This window comes from Lepidothrix coronata, unplaced genomic scaffold (assembly GCF_001604755.1).
Source record: "Lepidothrix coronata isolate B3197 unplaced genomic scaffold, Lepidothrix_coronata-1.0 Scaffold113, whole genome shotgun sequence".
Taxonomy (NCBI): Eukaryota; Metazoa; Chordata; class Aves; order Passeriformes; family Pipridae; genus Lepidothrix; species Lepidothrix coronata.
In genome coordinates this window covers 1918083-1937503 of record NW_016690293.1, presented here as the reverse complement: position 1 = coordinate 1937503, position 19421 = coordinate 1918083, and the positions used below count along the sequence as shown (strand labels likewise).

Sequence of the window (19421 nt, the reverse complement as noted above, 5' to 3'; positions counted from 1 at the left end):
CCAAGAATTCATGTGGAATTATTTGTTTACTCTGCCTGAAAAAGGCAGCAGTAATTTGACAATAGATTTTCTGCAAAAAAGAGCAATTGTAAGCTGCTATGCAAAGAGCTCAAATACCCAGAATTCATTTATCTGTGACTAATTTAAATAAGGTCAACATCTAAAGAACAAAACCGTTCATAAACTGACAAAATCCATTTCAAGAGAATTCACCCTGTGGGCTTGTGAAATCCTGAAATCTAGGACTCTCAAGACCTGCCAGGCACTCTCTCTTCCTAACATTAATTTTCAAGTTGAGAGCTAAGAAGAACTTAAGGTAAAGTAAGTGGTATATAATCAAATCCAATAGGTAGCAGTTTGATTAAAAATACCCACACCAAGATCCCAGTATAAAACAGCCATACAGTGCACTTTCCGAGAAGTATGAAATTCTTTTTCTTTATGTAAACCTTTCAGTAGACTTTAAAAAGAGTAATTTGGCTAAATACATATAGTTTGCAATTCACCTCAAAGAAAAGGCTTTTCCACCTGCATAGGAGAACACTATTCCCCACGTGCCCACAATTCCCATTTCTCATTTGCTTTCAGGGCTGGATTAATGTTTCTTCAGATTGCTTCTTGCACAGATCCAGAGTAACTGCCTAACCCTAAAATTATTACTGGGGAGCAAACAGAATTGCTTTTGCTATACAACATTAACTACAATTAATGCTGGATTCAAGTTTTTTCAAGTATTACCATGGAGTTACAAAACCTGATTCCCAGTTTGGATTGAAGAATAATGTAAGCAACAGGTGTCAAAAGGAATTACAACTGATGATGTGGACAGCTGCAGGAAAGCAGTGGAAAAGAGATGATTTTAAACCTTTTTTTTTTTAACCTAAACTTTTCTAGGGAAAAATTAAAATAGCTATTAAAAATAAAAAACCAAAACCAAAAAACCCAACAACAAAAAATGGAAGGTGAAATTTTGAAACTTACTTCTTTTTTTTTCACGATTCCTTCCCATTTTCAAATATAGCACAAGGCAGAGTTTGAAAAAGTAACAGAATACATTGAAAAAACTTAATTTTTCTAAGTGTTCCTGTTTCTACCTGCCCATTTTTCAAGACCTCAAGAATTTCATAGAACAGATGCTGAAAGGTTAGATATGAAAAAAACAGTCTGGTGAAAAATATGCAAGAGCAAAGTGAGCACGCAGCTGATGAAAAGCAACTTGCCACTAAGTATATTTTAAACAAACAAAAACCCATAATGGAATTTTTCAAAAAATGCAATACAAGATTGTTCTCCTCAAATTTTTCAGCAAAACAGAATTTTGCTCTGGGGAAGAGTAATTAACAAGAAAATAAATTAATTTTTGTTGCACAGAACAACTCATCCTTGCCTCTAAAATGTGTTAGTTAAGGATAATAAGGGAAAATAACAGAATAAAAAGCTACTATACTGACACAGGCTATCTATAATAAATAAAATCCAAACCATAAATAAATCTAAATCCATACAAGTGCTTGCCATCCTCTCCTGCATTTCTGTTCCTACCCATGTGCCACTGCTAGGGCTCCTCCAACCACACCATCATCCTCATCACCCTGACCTGACTGGACGAGTACTTAGTAGGTGGGGGAGAGAGGTAAAGTGGTAATTTGGTGGGGTCTAGTTCTTAGTAAGTTAATTTTCCCACACAGCTGTCCTTCATGATGAGTGCAATCATGTGTTTGTTCATCTCAATTCTAGCACAAGGATATGAGACCATGTGGCCAACCATCACCCATGGGAGGGGTGATGGTTCCCTTTGGGAACAGCACAGATTAAATCAACTGTCAAATGAAGTTGACACCTTAATGTTATTTTCCCACTTTCTTTACATAAACACATTAAAGCCTCTGCTTTTTTGAGGCACATAGACATATTGTATCTGTTCTTCCCCTGCGTAGGAGAAAGAAGGCTGTTTCTTGCTTTTTAAGCAGTATTTGTGTGGCAGGTTGTATAGGTAGCAGGGAGTATGTCGCACCCCCTCCTTTCAGATACAATACATACCAAATGAAGAACAGCAAAAAAATGCCAGGGTAGGAGAATCCAAAACCTCTGTAAACATTTCAGAAGCAGTGCTGACATATTTACTTTGAGATTTAAGCTCCTGCCTAATGAAAAAGTGCACAAAACCTAGAAAGCAATATGCTGATGCAAACAATGAATACAGTAAATCAGCTCAGCATACCCCTCATCCTCCAAATGGCCAACTGAAGTGACCATTTTCATCCATGAGCTCAAACTGACAGCTCAGGCCACAGAAAGTCACATGTCCAGCAAGCACACACCAGACACATCAGACACACCAGACTCTGAACTATGTCCACTGAGAGCACCCTTTTGTACTGTAAGATGGTCAATTAAAGGAGACCAAAGCACACAACCACAGCCATCTTCAGTCACACCCCTTTGACCCAATACAGATTTTGTGTCAATAAAAACCTCCAGGACTGTATTTCACAGGAAAAACATTTTAAACTTCCACTCATGAGCACCAAACCCACAGAAATTTGGAGGTGACAGTTTCATTCCTCTGCATGTAGTTGTGCCTGACTAGTGTGCACTGACCACTGGACCTTCCCTAGGAGAAGGCACTTCAACACATTCAGTCCTTGGACACGTGCCTTTAGAACAAAAATCAACCTTCACTGCCAAGGCAACAAACCTGATATTTTCCCCTCTCATCACTACCTCTACCAAGGCTTCCCACTGCCAGACCACCTCTTTCCTGCAGCCTGGGTCAGGAACACTTTCTTATCGTCCAGGCCACAGTGGGGCTGATTAAATCTGGAACCTCGGATCAGCTGAAAACTTCCGCAGTACCTTGGCAAAGCCACAGAGCACAAGGCCTTCAAAAGTTTGATTAAAAAAAAAAAATTAAGTGGTGGTTTGGATAAAGTTTGTCATCTCAGGATGATAATAAAATTTTCAAGTGATATAGACAGTGGAGGAGGGATACATGGCTCACAGTACCTTGTCCTAAACCCAAACTAACCAATTAACTTTTTTTCATCAATTAAAATTGATTCTTCATAATGAGATTATTATGATCTAGATGAGAAGATATGAACACAGTTACAGTCATACACCCTAGCTGACTCTTTGAAGCAGTGCTTCAGAGTGCAGACACACACATACACTCAGAATGTGTCAGTTACTTTTTTCAGAAAAATAATTCAGGAATAAATAATGAAAGAACAAAAGTGTTTCAAGATTATAAAATATGTGTCTAAACACCCAAAATGCTCTCTTAAACCAATGCTACAAAAGAAAGTTATTTTAAAGACACTGGCTTTTCTCAAAACTTTTTTTTGAATTTTTTTTTTAGAAGAGAGGTATTAAGAGACAAAACATCACACACTGTTAGTGTTTTAAATAAAAAGCATTTCATGTATGTAGTGAAGAAAGATTAAAGCCATATTAAAGGATTTGATGAGAATGTCTAGAAGTACATGCAGGGAAAATATAATCAGCAAAAGTGAAACAGCTTTGAATCAAATATAGACAGGACGAGGAAATTAGAATGCCGTTCTGCAAACTCATAACCATGCAATTAAGAGAGATGCAATCAAGTGCATACACTTTGACCCCTTCACTACTTTTTAGAAACTATAATCCCAGTTAAATCATCACTGAACCAACCAAAATAGTTACACCCCCACTGCTTATATTTTTTCAGCTTTTTATTTCAAATAGGTATTTCCATTCAAGGAAGAATCATATTTTTTTTTTAACCCTGACTTGTTAAAAAAAGCCGAGGCTGAGTTAACTCCTATGTAAATTTGACAATGGCTCATAAACGTTTTGAATTTAACTGAAGGTAAGGTTTTACTTGCATATCTACCTTTCTGTCTCTTTCTCTGTTTAGAATGAATTGAAGGAATTTTGTATGGTTCCTTAAATATCAAAAAACAGTATTCTACTGAAGTGTAATTTGATTTGTTTGCAAATCCCTTTTGAATTGCTTTATGATGCATGAGCACATGCAGTTTATTAGGAAATAATAAGCAAAGAAGGCAAGCCAGGCAAGAAGCTTTGCTCACTTTCAAAGTCAAGGAAAAAATTTGGCCCCTGATCAAGCTCTGTGCAAGTGAGAACTTTTAAAAGATTTCCCATTTGGTTCCTGAAAAATAGAAAAGGAAGAGAAAAGGAGTCCTGAGTGAACAAGTGATTTTAGAGACAAGGACTTGGACAGATTGGTTGTGGTGGAAAATACACATTCTAAGCAATCAGATATTAAAAGTTTTTCCTCAATTTGCTGTTAAGTCAGGGAAAAGAATCTCTCATTGTCTTGTAATTGTTTGAACTTACTTTCAAAATCCAGGAAAAAATGTGGATAGTTTTCAATTTCCCTGGTAAGGACCTTAAGAAGATTACCCATCCCAGCAAACCTAGTAAATGCAACAAAATCGTAAACAGTTATACACATGAACACAGAATGCTACAGCTAAAGGCTTGACACAGTCTGCATCATATATTCTACACTTTGTCACATTCTGGACCATAAGAAACATTTTGATGGTCAGTTCTGTGGTATTTATAAGTAGTGAAAGAAAGAGGAAAATCTTGGAGAAACACAGAAATAATTCCATTCAACAAATTGAAATTTAAACTTACATATAACATCCCAGAATATAAACAGGTATTTATGAGTTTATTTACTTCTCAAGAGAAACAAACTCAGAGCTACATCTCTATTTTTAAATCCTCTAAATTGCTGGATTCTTTATTAGCAAACACCATTTCAAAGTAAAAACTGAGGTCTTAATACTTGTCCTAGGTTCCTCAGCATAAATCCATGTTATTTTAAGAAAATAACCCAATTTAAGAAAAAAAATCTGTTTCCAATCAGCAAGATTTTATAAAATATTACTGCAACAATCTATCACAAAGAACAGCTCTTTTTAACCTTTAAAAATGCATGTATGCATTAAAAAAAAAAAAGGGAAAAAAGAGGAGGTTCAAACTCTATCTTTTTATCTGTTATTCCTGTCTTTTATCATCTTGGAAGTCTTTGCATGTCAAGTTATGAAAAACTCCCAAAAGGAAAAGTGACCAATTCTTAAAAAAGGAAGTCTCTATGAAAGATAAGTAGGAAGGAGATTTGAAGAAAAGTTTTTTACCAGTACAGTCCTTAAGAAGATAAATTATTCTAAAACTATGTAGAAGTAGAGCTTTCTTGGTCAAACTTAAACTTTTTGTCAGAAGAGAGAATAATTAAACCATGAAAAGCACATGTAAGGACAAAGGTTTGCCTGGAGGGATGTAGAAAAATGTAATTTTAGATTTAAAATGCAGGTTGAAAACTGATTTTTGCCTCAAAGATAAATATTCTCAGTACTCTATGCCATAGCTCTTGGGGCTCAGATCTGATGTTCATCTGTGATTCAGTTTAACTCCTTTCCCACTTAAGAAATCAGACCACAAAAAATTATTCTAAGCATGTACATGGCTGATACTACGAGACAAAGCTTTTTTCAAGTTCTCCCACAAGCATTACAGTAGAGAAAGTATCATCAATCCTAATTTCTATGTACATATAAGGGATATATTTCTATAGCAGGAAAACCTAGGAAGGTAATGTGAGTCTTGCAGATTTCAAAATAGCCACAATCATACCATAAAATGATATAAATTTAATCAATATTCTCTTCAGAGCATGCAGCTTCATGTAAACAAGGCTTTTGTTAGACAAATGGCTTTGTTTTGCATTACATACTACTTCAAAATTTTCTCTCCAGAACAAATCCAGTGAGCAGACTGTCAAGCCCTTTGCAATTAGCAGCATCTTGCATATATAAAATTGAAACATAAAGAAGCATTTTCCATTATTTGTAAAGTTACATTAATTTATATGCAGGAAAAAAAATACACTGTTCCTAGAAAGGGGAAAAACATGCAGACAAAGCAAAACAGATTTTATAAGTGTTAAAACTTGTATCTTCAATAATTTAATATTTTCATCAAACTGGCATAATACATTTTATCAGCATTAGCTAAGAGGAACAAGATAATGTGTATACACTTATTTTCCTTTTCACAACCTTGAAAGAAAAAAATTACACTATGCAATAGTAACACAATCTAAATGACTGACTCAGAATGGATTCTTCACTTTCAACTCATTTTAAGCCATATCTTACCTCATTGCCTTCAATCTTCAGAGAGTATCCAACCATTTCTTCTACTGCCAAAGTCTGCACTGCATCCAGAACTGGTTTAGCTGATAGTATGCTTCGAACAGCAAGAAACCCTTTGTGCCATAAACCTGAGGATATGCTCCCTCATTTGCACTGAGTAGCTTGAGGTCATGTGCCCAAGCTCTGCTTTCTGATCCTTCTTACACAAGTACAGCACAACTCGGCTTGGGAGATTTCTGAGTATTTTTCCGGAACTTTTGTTGTATTTTTTAGCTTGTTTTTCATTTTATTCCCCTTTCCTTCAATCCTTGTGTAAAAACTGATTCAGCTATTTAGGTCACAAGTATGAAACAGAACCCTGTACAAACTTATACATGTTCATGGTCAGGCAGCATTTTCCAATGATCCTGAAGGCTCTGGTTTGACACCATCTATTTTCAAAGTACCTCAACTCCAAAAATAGTCATATTCAACATCAACATCCAGAAAATATGGTTCAGGTAGCTGCTAAACATGCTTTAATTCTCTATGAATTGAAATAATTTCTTAAGGTTTTCTAAAAAACAAAACTAAAAGCAACATCTAGTTCCAAGAAGTTTTCAATCATTCATAATTCATCATTCAACACTAAGTTTTGACTCCGAATTAAAAAGCCAACCTTCACCTTAATGGATGTGCTAATAATAAACACAATTCCTTGCCTCAAACTGAATTATTTTATTCTGGATAGCTTGCTGCTTCCCAGTACTTGGATCTTCCAAACTGTCTTTCCTTAAAAACTCTATCAACATATGCCAAACCTCAGGAACTGCAAGTTACCTCCAGGATAATTTTTAATGGAATTTCAAAGTAACTAATGGAAATCATTCTGAGCAGGTCAGGATATATACTGTGGTTGCAAGAAAAATGCAAATAACAGCTGATGCACAGAAGCCAATAAGGAAGGTTTAACTTAAGAGCATAAAAATCCATTTAATAAAACTGGAAAGCATTTTATTTTACTTACTGTAAAATCAGTTTAAATGTTGAAATGAGACTCAATGCATATATAAAAATATTGCTGATGTTGCACTACTAAATGACAGTGGCTTCTCTTTAGTCTCTGTATCCCTTAAAATTCTAACTTATAACTATGCTTTAAAAATTATGACGTTGACAACAATGTTTGCATTTTTTTTCTCTACTGCTATCCAAATCATTAAAACTTACCATAAGATATTACATAAGCATATAGAAAACACTTTTTTTTGATACTGTTGATAGCTTAAAGTTCATTGCTTGATTTTTGATGCTCAACACTTAATTAGTAGCACACAGACATAAGCCATAACACCAGTAATGAACAAGAAGGTACATTTAGAATTTTGCATTTTATTTTTGCATTATTATCCAGTAGCATATTTAAAAATCTGAGCTTTGAACAAAATAGCATGGGCTGGTTTTCCAACACATAACTGTGTTCCTAAAATTTCATTGATTCAGTTTCAACATTCTAGAGGTATTACCTAGGATGGGAAAATAAACTTCTTCTCCCCCACTAAACCAATCAGTTTATTTTTGAATTGTGATATATAAAACACTATGCCCCCTCCCCCAAACAAATCAGAACTCAACCGTACAAATTTGCCATCGATTTTATATACCGAAATATATTCTTATTATATATTTAAATCCAGTTTTGAAAATGTAAGTGTTCACAAACTGAGTATTAGTAACTAAACATTGAATGTCCAAAGCTAAATATCATGTTATTTAACTCTTCTTTAAAATCTTTGTTTACACACTGTTTTAAGCAACTACATAATTTTCCAGTGTGGAGTTTTGCACTCCTTTCAAATGACAGCTACAGTAAAATATAAATTGTTAGAGGAGTACTAATTGATTTCTTCTCTTACAGGACTAATTTAATCAGCACCAACCCAAAACTATCAGCAGCATTGCAGCTACACTGAAGACAGACAGATAAAGCATTTAAACCACATGTTAGTGAAAAAGGACACATTCACCAGCTCAAGCCTTTGCTGCTCATCAGTGCTCCTTTGCTAGATACTATTTCCTAAATCTGCCTGCTTGCATAAACATGGTCTAAAAGGCTTTTGTCAAAATGAGCTGGATCAGCAAATACTTACTGCTTAAACTCATTTAGATCACCCTAACGAAGCAGGGCTGTGAGCGTTCTCATGAGCAGCTCCATTGGGAGTTTCAGGAGAAACAGAGGCTCCCAAGCTCAGAAGAAGCACTGAAAGATCTGGAATCATAAGTTCTAGTGGCACACCTGCATGAGTAGAGACAGGAGGCATCCAGTCCACAGTCTGAGGGAACTATATTAAGCACATCAGTGCCATTAAAGCACTGGAACTGACCTTACTGCATGAATAATTAATTGTGGTTTCAGAAATACACCAGCATCTGAACAAACTCAAGATCTCTCAGATCAAAAGCAGGATTCCAAATCATTGTGATATTCACTTATACAGTTTGTTGAAATGCTCGTAAGGAAACAACAGAAGTGCAAGATGTAAAAAATTTACTTGGAGAACTGGCTGCTTATGGCTTGGATGGGTGCACTGGACACTGGGTGAAAAACTGGCTGGATGGCCACGCTGAGAGAGTGGTGGTGAGTGGAGTTACATTCAACTGTGGAATTACATCCAGCTAGTGGTCAGACACTAGTGGGGTTTGCCAGGCCTCAATATTGGGGCCAGTCCCATTTAATATATTTATCAGTGATCTGGACAAGGAGATTTGCATTGGTAAGGCTGCATCCTGAGTACTGTGTCCAGTTCTGGGCTCCTCACTTCAAGAATGACATTGAGGTGCTGGAGCATGTCCAGAGAAGTGCTATGAAGGTGGTGGAGGGTCTGGAGAGTAAGACCTATGAAGAGTGGCTGAGGGAGTGGGATTGTTTAGCCTGGAGAAGAGGAGGCTCAGGGGTGACCTTATTGCTCTCTACAACTACCTGAAAGGAAGTCGTAGCAAGGTGGGGGTCAGTCTCTTCTGCCAGGCAACTATCGAAAGGATGACAGCACATGGCCTCAAGCTGTGACAGGAGAGATTCAGGTTGGACACCAGGAAAGATTTCTTCATGGAAAGGGTTGTAAACATTGGAACAGACTGCCCAGGGAAGTGGTGGAATCACCATCCCTGGAAGTGTTCAAGAAATGACTGGATGTGGCATTTAGAGCCATGGTCTAGCTGCTCTGGTGGTGATCGTTCAAAGGTTGGACTTGGGGGTCTTTTTCCAACCTAAATGATTCTGTGATTCTCTGATCGAGTGCACCCTCAGTCAGTTGGCAGATGACACCAAGTTGGGCATAAGTGTTTATTGACTGGAGAGCAGGAAGGCTCTGCAGAGGGATCTAGACATGCTGGATTGATGTGCTGAGGCCAGTGGTATGAGGTTCAACAAGGCCAAGTGCTGGGTCCTGCACAACTGGGGGCAGAGTGACTGGAAAGCTGCCAAAAGGAAAAGGACCTGGGGGTGCTGGTCCATAGCCAGCTGAACATGAGCCAGTGTGTGCCCAGGTGACCAAGAAGGCCAATGGCATCCTGGCCTGTATTAGTCATAGTATGGCCAGCAGGACCATGGAAGTGATAATGAGCAGTGAGACAACGGGAAATGGCCTCAAGTCACACCAGGGAGGTTTAGATTGGATATTAGGAAAAATTTCTTCTCTGAAAGGGTTGTCAAGAATTGCAACAGGCTGCCCAGGGAAGTGGGTGAGTCACCATCCCTGGAGGTATTTAAAAGTCATGTAGATGTGGTGCTTAGAGACGTGGTGGATTTGGCAAGATCAGGTTAGCAGCAGGACTCGATGAACTTGGAGGTCTTTTCCAACCTAAATGATCCTATGATCCTATAATTTATTCCCATCAAACTCTACAGTAGGTTTCTTTTTAATCATCTCTCCATTTTTATTATAGTTAAGAATACTTGCATGGATATGTTATTATCATTATCTTCCACCGTTTTACTGAGAAATGTTTAAATCTTATAAATTGTAGTTGCATTGACTAAGAATAACATAACAACTGGTATTAATAGTCTCAATTGTGCAAATACATTTAGTTTTCAAAAGTGGTATTAATCCTCTATGGAATTCATTTTAGAAATAAGTTTAAGACTGTATTGTTATACTCAGAAGAGAAAAAAGTAAAAATAGTCATATATTTGTGTTTGAGATGCTAACTGCACAAAACACCAATATATATAAGATATTTGATAGTGAAGTACATACAGTATTCTCTAGCAAATATCCTTTTTTTTTCAGAGATTAAGCTACATTCATTTTCCAGAAAAAAAAATTATCCCCAATGTTGGCCTCTAAACCCAGTATTTATAAGATTTTCATAATATAAATGACATACATAAAGTACACCAAGAGAAAACCTATATGCAAGCAAAGAAAAATCAGTGCCACACATTCCTTTGGCAGGTGAAGTACAAACAGACAAAAAGAAACCCCGACAAACTCAAAGCCAAAAAATAGATATAAAGAAGTGAAAAGTGGAATAAGAGAAGAAAGTCGCTCAAGGTGAAAGTAACTCAAGATAAAAGAATCATTCCTGCTTTGAACAATCATTTTAATAAAATTCCTAGATAAGCAACACTTCCAGCCAAGAGCTTTTGCTGTTAACTGATATGCAGATTGCAGGACACAATTAAAACCTAAAAAAAAGTAAGGCAAGTAAAGGGGAATTAATAAATGGTTTGTAATAACAAATACATTTTCACTAATCATAAAATGTTTAAAGACTTGGCCATCAACATTAGTACGCGTAGCCCCAAGGATTACAGAGCTTGGCTTGTGGTTTTGTTAAAATTAAAAGGTAAAAAAAGAAAAAAATTACCTTAGATGAACTTAAAATTTATCCAACAGGAGGATTTTTCTATATGTCAACTCTCACACCTGAATATACTTTGAACAGAACTCGTATTTTCAAAGTACATAATGTCAGAGCAGCCATCATGAAAGAATGAAAACCAGCCAACCAAAATATCTGGATTTTGATTCATAGGTAATAATAATAATAATAATAATAATAATAAAACCCACAACACAAATGAACCAAACAAAAAAACACCAACAGAAATGTGAAATGGAAGCCAATTGAGTAATTAGAATAAAATTATATTTGAAATCAGGAAAACACTGTTGCACTTTGCTTCTTCTGTCTGAGTGTAGAGTAACTACAGTAACCTAGTCTGAATATGCCATTGCCTGCATAGATGCCTTACACAAAATGGGGATATAATTCCTCTGTACATGATAAATGGAGCCTCTATCAGTTGATGCTGTTAGATAAGCAAAGCAGGATACCACTGCTTACCAAACTGATACACAGCAGGGAGAGCTAGTTTTAAGGGTCTCTTCCTTCAAAACAAAACCACTGTATTTTTTCCTAAGTGGAGTTTGATTTCTTCCAAGCTTTTGTAAGAGAAGGGCAGCCATACCAACATCTTCCCCTTAAAAGTTTTTTGTCCTCATAATTTCTCACCAAAATCATAGTGAAACAGGAAGTAAGCCATCTTAAACACCATTCAGTTTTGGAAATCTAATGATTTGAACATTTGAGAAGGTATCTGGTTTCACCATCTGTGAATATAATGAGTGGAAAATCTATTCTTGATCAGATAAGTTCTTAGATACAGAATCAGAAACAGACTCTTGGGTGAAAAATTAGAAACAGGAAAAAAATGTTGCTGGTCCTTTCTGCCTATAAATGACTGCTGATTATTGTCTTCTGACTATGCCACACAGAGTATTTTTATCATACTCACAGAAAATCCAGTGGAAGTGGTTGAAAAAACTAGATGAAAACCATCATAATCTAGTTTTTTGGGCAAAGATGGTAAAAACTTTCCTCAGTTTGATTTTATTTTCAAGTTATTTCTTGTGCCAGTTGATAACAGGAATAAGTCTTTGCATCCTAATTTTCGTCTTTCTCTATTTTACTTCTCATTTTAATACATAAATGCCAAAGCAGTACATCTAATCTCAGTCAAGTCCTGAGATATGAAACCATAAATCCTACAGTGACCGGATTCCTTACTGCGTATTTGCCAGTGATCTGCTCTAAATGTGTCAGTAGGTAGGACATAATGCATTTTGCCATTTTGTGTTTCTGGTTTGTAGGGTACAAACCAGACCTGTAAGATACAGATCCAAAGCAGTCTTTACAAGTATTGCTTCCTGGAAAAGGGGAGGGAAGTCAAACAATATATTAAAATACTAAGCAGACAATACATTCAGATCGAAGATATTGACATTAGTGGAATTAAGAGAGCTATGGCTGACTATATGTACCAATAGCTCACAATTTGAGGAATTAAAGATGAAATGTGGATCTTTGTAGGGGTTAGTTGCTATTAGTTTAAAATACTTCCACTTGTGCAATAGTGGTCTTATTTAATATCTCATTACACAAAATAAGAAAACTTCCTGACCAATTTCCGTTACAAAGCCGTTGATAGAAATAGCAAGAGTTCCACTAGGCAAAAAAAATATTCAAAAAACCACTGTAGATAAACTGGAGGTTAATACAGACTTTAAGAAAATTATTTAGAACTTCAGAAAAAGATCACCCAGGTGTCTCTGGGTGAGGGTAAGCATGCATGAGTTACAGAAAAGTATAAATTTCAATAAAACTCCCTCTTTTTTCTTAATTAACTTTGTATCACTTTTAAAATCCTTCTGATATTATTTTCTTAATTCCTTTTCTTTCACATTAAAGACTCAATTCATTAAGACATACAGGGCAGAATGGTTCCATGCCATTTTTCTGCAAAACAGCCTGCTTTGAAAATTGCATTTAGTTAGTAGACAAGCACATTAACCCTCTTAATGATACAAATACAAAGATTTTTAATTTTATATTGTGCTTAATACTTTAAAAAGTGCATTCCCTAGTAAATCTGTTTTCAAAACCAGTGTTTTACTTACACTGACTGCCAAACAAGCCTTGTGCCCCAACACGAGCTAGCTAAACACCGTTGTAACTTTTTGGGGTGTATTAACAAATCTGCTATTTGCCCAAGATGACAAACAGGGAAGGACCTACTGCAGACGACACCAAATTAAAACCATCCTCTTAATTAAAAATTAAGACTCCTTGTAAACATAAAAAAATTGAAATCACCCAGCGATCCTGACAGGCTCATCAGTAATTAATTCTAATCACTACTGGAAGCTATTCCTAATTTAAGTAATGAAATTTTGCACGGTAACTTTTTATTAAGCGGATAAAATTGACGCACAGTCGTGACCTTATACTCCACTCCTTTGCTTTGCTTTGCAGGCATTTTTAGCTGACTGACCGCTGTGGATGGCGATCGGCCCCAAACCGATTCAGGCCGGTTTATTCCCTCCCCATTAGGAGATGCACAAACGCCGGAGGTTCGTTTTCCAGGGAAGCGGCGGGAGCGGGACAGCGCGGCGCGGGGGCGCCCCCTGCTGCCGCCCGGCGGAACAGCCCCGAGGCTCTGGAGAGCCGCAGCCTCCCCGGGCACCCGCACAGGAAAGCTCCTCCTCGGGTTCAGCTCGACTGGTACTGCGCATCAGTTTCTTGCCCGTTGTCTCGTCCTGGGCACTGCCGGGAAAATCCCGGCTCCATCCTCTTGATGCTCCCCTTTTCAGATAACTAAAGACGTTGATGAAGTCCCCTCTCAGTTTTCTGCTTTCCAGGCTAAACTGGCCCAGCTCCCTCAGCCTTTCTTTATAATGAATGAGGTGCTCCAGTGCACTGACCACCTCCAGAGCCCGTCTCCCCATCTAAGTAAAGGCCAGGATGAGCCCTAACGCCAGCTGAGCTCAGCCCAACAGTGCCAACATCCCTCTGCAGGAGACCCACGCATCCGCCTGGATTCCTTCACGGACTCCAGCTACACTATCAGTAGATGACCTTCTCCTCTACCCTTACAGCTTGAAAAAACCCCAAACTAACCCAGACAACATTTGAATAACCACATTTCAGAACTAACACCAATATTAAAAAAAAATAATTATATCACTTTCCCTTTTTTCCTGCTGAAACTCAGAACTTAGTTTAAAAGTAACTGTGACTGCATCGAAAATTACCACAACTGTCGTTTCCACTCAAAGGTTGAACAGCACACGGGGGCTGTTTAGGCTTAGCAGAGTGAAATCCCGAGGGTGGTGAGTGTTCTCAGCAGGGCATCTGACACATTCCACATAGCCCTAGCACCAGTCCTGTTCTCTCCTTCTGAACAGAAATAACATTTCTATTTACACTTATTCAAGCAGTTTTGATTAGCATTATTTCTTTTGAAGTTAAGCAGCAGTCTAAAAGTTGAGAAAGAAGAAATGGTTTGGTAGTCTGACTAAAGAAGAGATACATGGTATGAGATACACTAACTTTAAAATGCCAGTTACTTGCTATGAAAAATGGAAAGAAGCAGTCACATCCAAGATTTTCTTACTGCCTTTGCTGAATCCTGTTTGAAAGGCAAATCATGGAACTATAGAAAATACACTATATTTAGGTTTAGAGCAAAATTTGAAATTTTGCTTTCGCATAACCTTGTTTCATTTTCAGTTGTAACCAACTTGCCATTCACACTTAGAGGTGGCATAAGTCATATCTAAAATAAACACATCCTTGTAAGGACAACATTCATTAGTTTCTAAGAAAATTTCAAAGTATAAGCAACTATTAAAATAGGAAATTAAAAAATATTTAGAACTTTGCTGAAAAATTCAAATTGTGTAAAAACTACACAGGCAGACACCCCTCCCCTCCCCAAGCATATGCATATACTCATGTACACAAGGAATTCCACACAGCACTGGAAACATCTCTGGAAATTGAATTTTGTTTTATTCTCCTCTGACCCAATTACTATTTTAGTTGCAATTTATTCAACTGACTTACTAATAAAAACAACATCAATGAAAACTTCAGAAAAGCCTGAGAAAATAAGTAAAAAATACTCAGTGATTGAAGACTATCAGGTTTGCAAGTAATGCAAATTTACTTAGGTCAAAAAAAAAAAAGTTCAAAGAACAGAGTTTATAGACTGAAAAGAAATTGAAAGACCTAAATCAATACACATTTCAAAAGTGCAAAAATATTTTCTATAAAAAAAGTCTTTAAACTGCAAAAAGATTAATAGTCTTTTATTACAGACTAGATTTTTTTTTAAACACTAATATTGGAAAAATGTACATATATGAACAATATAAACTATATATATGTATATCTACATGGGTATTAAAGTTGGATTTTTATATATTTAAATTTTATATCAAATACACCACATTGTTAATACCACCATCCAAACTACTTTGTAGAATTTTTATGGAAGGAATATATTCAAGAAATAATAACTGTAAATAACAGTGGTGGAATGTACATTTGGTGCCTATCTCACCTTTCTGATCTTCTGAAGGAGAATTATTTGAAGTCAGAAAAAGTCCAACTCCAGCAAGGCCCATTCGAGTCCTACACTCCCGTTTGGGTACGGCCTCCACACTGTCACCCAGTAAAAGGCAATAACTACTCTCAATCAGACTTTGATTTAATTTGAACTTGAATCTTCAATTCAGTTCTTGAATTACGGGCTTGTTCTAGTTCAGTGTTTGCCCAGCCACCCATCTTCCAACCATAAGGGCTAAAACGAAGTATTGCCTAAAATTACCACCATAGTACCAATTAATATTTTATTAACCTAAAGAATCAGAGCAAAGTGATTGTTGTTCACTGTTTCAAATCAAATTAAAAAACCTTACTTTCATATAAGAAGTTTAAAATTCTGTAATAAATAATTCCTACATTTAATACACTTAATTCAGAAATTGAACTGGTTATAATAAAATTCCTAAAAAGGGGCTGATAATTAAAAGTTCTTTGAAAACATGCTATGTTCAGCACATTCCCAGCAGGAGGAAAACTCCAATACAAATCAAGATAGCTGTCCAGCACCTGATTTGGTTTTGGAAGTGGGCTGCAGTTGAGGCAGTTATCCACTAAGTGGCATTATCAACCCAAACACCTAATTTTGACAAAAAATAATCATTGTAAAGAACATTTTATCCCCTGCAAACAAATTGATGGAAAACATTTTTTTTGAATGATTCGTTTTATTCCAGTTTTTCCTAAACCTTGGCATTGTTCCAAACAGCATTACCAATTTACTTTTCACATCAAAACATTTGGAAATATTTAGCAGGATTGTCAGGTTAGAAATAAAACCATCGTGACAGACCTATTAAACAGAGCAACCAAAATCTGGGAGCAATATGAGTTCAAATTAGACACAGAAATGTACAAGGTATTTTAAAAGTAGCTGGGGTTTCAGTAGTGCTGCAAATCAACAATTCTAGTATTTCCTGTTGTGAAGTATAAAAGTCACACCATGTGTTTACTTTAGATAAAACACTTTAAAAAAAAAGTAAATCCAATAAATTAGATATACTGATGCTACCCAATGCTATATAGTATTAAAAAATTACAGTAATTGGGAAAGTAAGAAAATGACACTTCACAATTATTTAGAGATCTGTTTTCAAAATGTTACTTAAGGATTAATGACTGTAAATATTGGGGGGGTTTGACAATTGTTTGCTGGAAAAATGCCTTTAGGAACAGTAGAAATACCAGAAAAAACAGAACTCTCATTTTAAAGTAGTTTCCCCCTATTCCTATTGTTTGTCCCTGGTCTTTTATCACTGTCAATTTGTTCATACATAAATAGCTACAGAAAATAAAGGGGAAAAATCAGTATTATTGTAGACAAGACTACAGAAAATTTAGTGTCTCCCTGCCTCATCAAAGCATATATTTTAAGCTTGTGAAATGTCCTACACATGCACTCAAAATTCTCAGCATACTCCAATGCTACAATGAGCAAGACATTCCTTTTTTTTTAAGTGATTTTTTTTCCTCACTGTCCACAGAGGAATTGCATTTGGACATGGTCCTTTTTCCCTACATCCGCCTACGACAAACATTTGCTGCAAGTCAGCGACTCCAAAACCAAATTGTTTACAATTAACTCAAAAAGCCATTAAAAAATTGTTTCTTTGTTCCAGTTGGAAAGAGGGACAGCCAGATGTGTGGCTTGTTGATCTTGCTCTTTTCTGACCTCCGAGTGTAGGAAGAACTGCAGCTGAGGAAGGAAGTCAGCAAGTTGTGATAATGAAGGTGAACATTGCAAAAAAAGAGCTTGCAAATCTTTTTTGTGAAAGAAAAATCTCTTGCAAAATTTTTTATTAAAAAAAGAGATAACACAAAGCCGTACTTTTTGCTATTGATGAAATATTAGAGCCTTTATTTCAGAAGAAGTTAATAATGTGTCTTTTGCTACTTTAGAAAAATTTTACCCTTTATTTCAAAAACTTCAATAAGTTTCACTGCTGTAAATTAGCAAACAACTAACTCATCATTAACACCTGCTGGGAAACGATCCTTCTTTGAGGATGCAAAACTCAGAAAAAGCATTTTAATTTTAGGCTCTGACTGAATCGCAGTCTAGCACAACAGACCAAAATCTAGCATACAGCCAAATTCCAGATTCAGACTGTGCCCAGTTCTTGGGAAAACACATCTGGCCAACAATGCAAGGCAGCCCCCTACAGTTATCAGAGTACTTTTCTTCACAGGTCTTCCCGAAACATGATTATGCATTATATCTGTAAAATACTTGGCAAAGAATTAACTAGTAATCAGTGTTGAAAACCTCATTACATGGTACTCCTTGCAACAGTACAGAACAGGCCTGTACAAGGTACTCTGTGGGCATAAAAACAATCTCTCAAAGACTGCATAGCAACAGGTGTGAAATGTTATCATCTTGTTTATAAACTTTTAATTACTTTCTAAAAAAATGTCTAACGTGCATTCTGAAGTTCTAGGACCACAGTGCTTATTTTATCAAGGTAGTTGAGATGTTAGTAAGTTATCGTGGCCTGAGGTGATACCCAAGGACACATTTGTGTGTGAAGTACAAATTCACTCCAGAGATTCAGCTTTAGATATTAATTCTGGCACCTCAAGCAGTTAGTGAAGCATACTTCAGGCATCCAACTTAATTGTGGAAATTAGGTTAAATGTTTGATGTTGTTCTCCCTGCATTCCTAACCTCATCTTAACAGTTCACACTGCTTTTGGTAGAAAATGATGCCTAATTCTTGTCAACCAGTTACTATTTCAGAATATACTTACCATCTGAAAACTTGAATCATCATAGTTCACCATCATAGTTCTTTGTCTAACTTAGGTCTACTATGGTATTATTTAATTAAGAAACTTGCCTATGTATACTTAGAAAACAGGAAATTGAAAACTAGTTTACTCTCTTCCCACCCCACATTCTCCTGCCTCCAAGGTCATTTAAAAGCCAACACCAATTATTTAATCTGATAGGAAAATTCAAATTCTGGAGAACTAAAGCAATATTTAATGTCATACTTTTCCAAACAGTTTTCAGGGATACTGGTCATTTTAAAAATGGTCCACGAGATTCAGTCTTTCTCTTTGCACTGAGAGAAACGAAATCCTTGTCATGTGAAATTACCAGCACAGCTCAAGGAGCTCAGAGCTATGAGCACAAAGAATTGCTTCTGTCACATTAGTATTTAGAATTTATTATTGGCTTGTCACTGTCATATTAAGATTTGATTTTCAGAATCTTTTCTTTAAAAAAAAAATCTTCAGATGCTTCTATAGCTTGTATTTTGTCAGTCTTCTGGAAAAAAAAATCAATCTTTAAAGTCATTAAAGGCATATTTAAGGGCTTCATTTGGAAAAAAAAGTCTTAATAACTGTAAAAGGTCTCTAATAGCAAACAGTTAGGACTTCAAAAATCATATATCAGGTAAAAGAAAAAAACTAACACATTTTCCTACCAGTTGTAATTTCTATTATTTCCTGTCAATTAGCTTAATAAAAGCAGTGAAACATGCTGTAGTAATATTAACTTTCTATGGAATGATATTTGAAATAATCTGTAATTTAACAAATCTCTATTTCCTCATTTCACCCTCCTTTTTTCTCCTCATTTTCTGTTTGTTCTGACATGTCAAGAGTATTTATCTCCATTCCTACCATTTTTCCTTTTATTCTCCCTTTTCATTCTACTTGTCCTGTCTGTAAGATCTCAGTCCTCCCCACCCCTGGGGTAGATAAGCCCATGCAGAGTACTCATTTTTGAGATTCTGTCCTCTCTGGCTCAGAAGGATCATCCTGCATTTAAAAAGTAGCTTGGGCCATTAATTAGTTAAATTGCTA

The 19421-nt window shown here is 36.2% G+C and overlaps 1 protein-coding gene across 12 annotated transcripts in view; it reads right to left on the bottom strand.

Annotated features, from left to right (window-relative positions):
- Window positions 1–19421, bottom strand: part of FAM49A (family with sequence similarity 49 member A) — a 53787-nt gene that overhangs the window by 14834 nt on the left and 19532 nt on the right. For 3 of the 12 annotated variants that reach the window (XM_017824822.1, XM_017824824.1, XM_017824825.1), the window contains one exon: window positions 4345–4424. The exons of 1 other annotated variant lie outside the window; for it this stretch is intronic. In XM_017824822.1, the coding sequence (XP_017680311.1) occupies window positions 4345–4414 (70 nt within the window). In that variant the 5' untranslated portion in view covers window positions 4415–4424. Of the gene's footprint in view, window positions 1–4076; window positions 4157–4344; window positions 4425–6176; window positions 6715–8302; window positions 8449–19421 lie in introns of those variants that run through there. 8 more of the 12 variants (XM_017824817.1, XM_017824821.1, XM_017824823.1 and 5 more) reach the window with 7 other exon arrangements.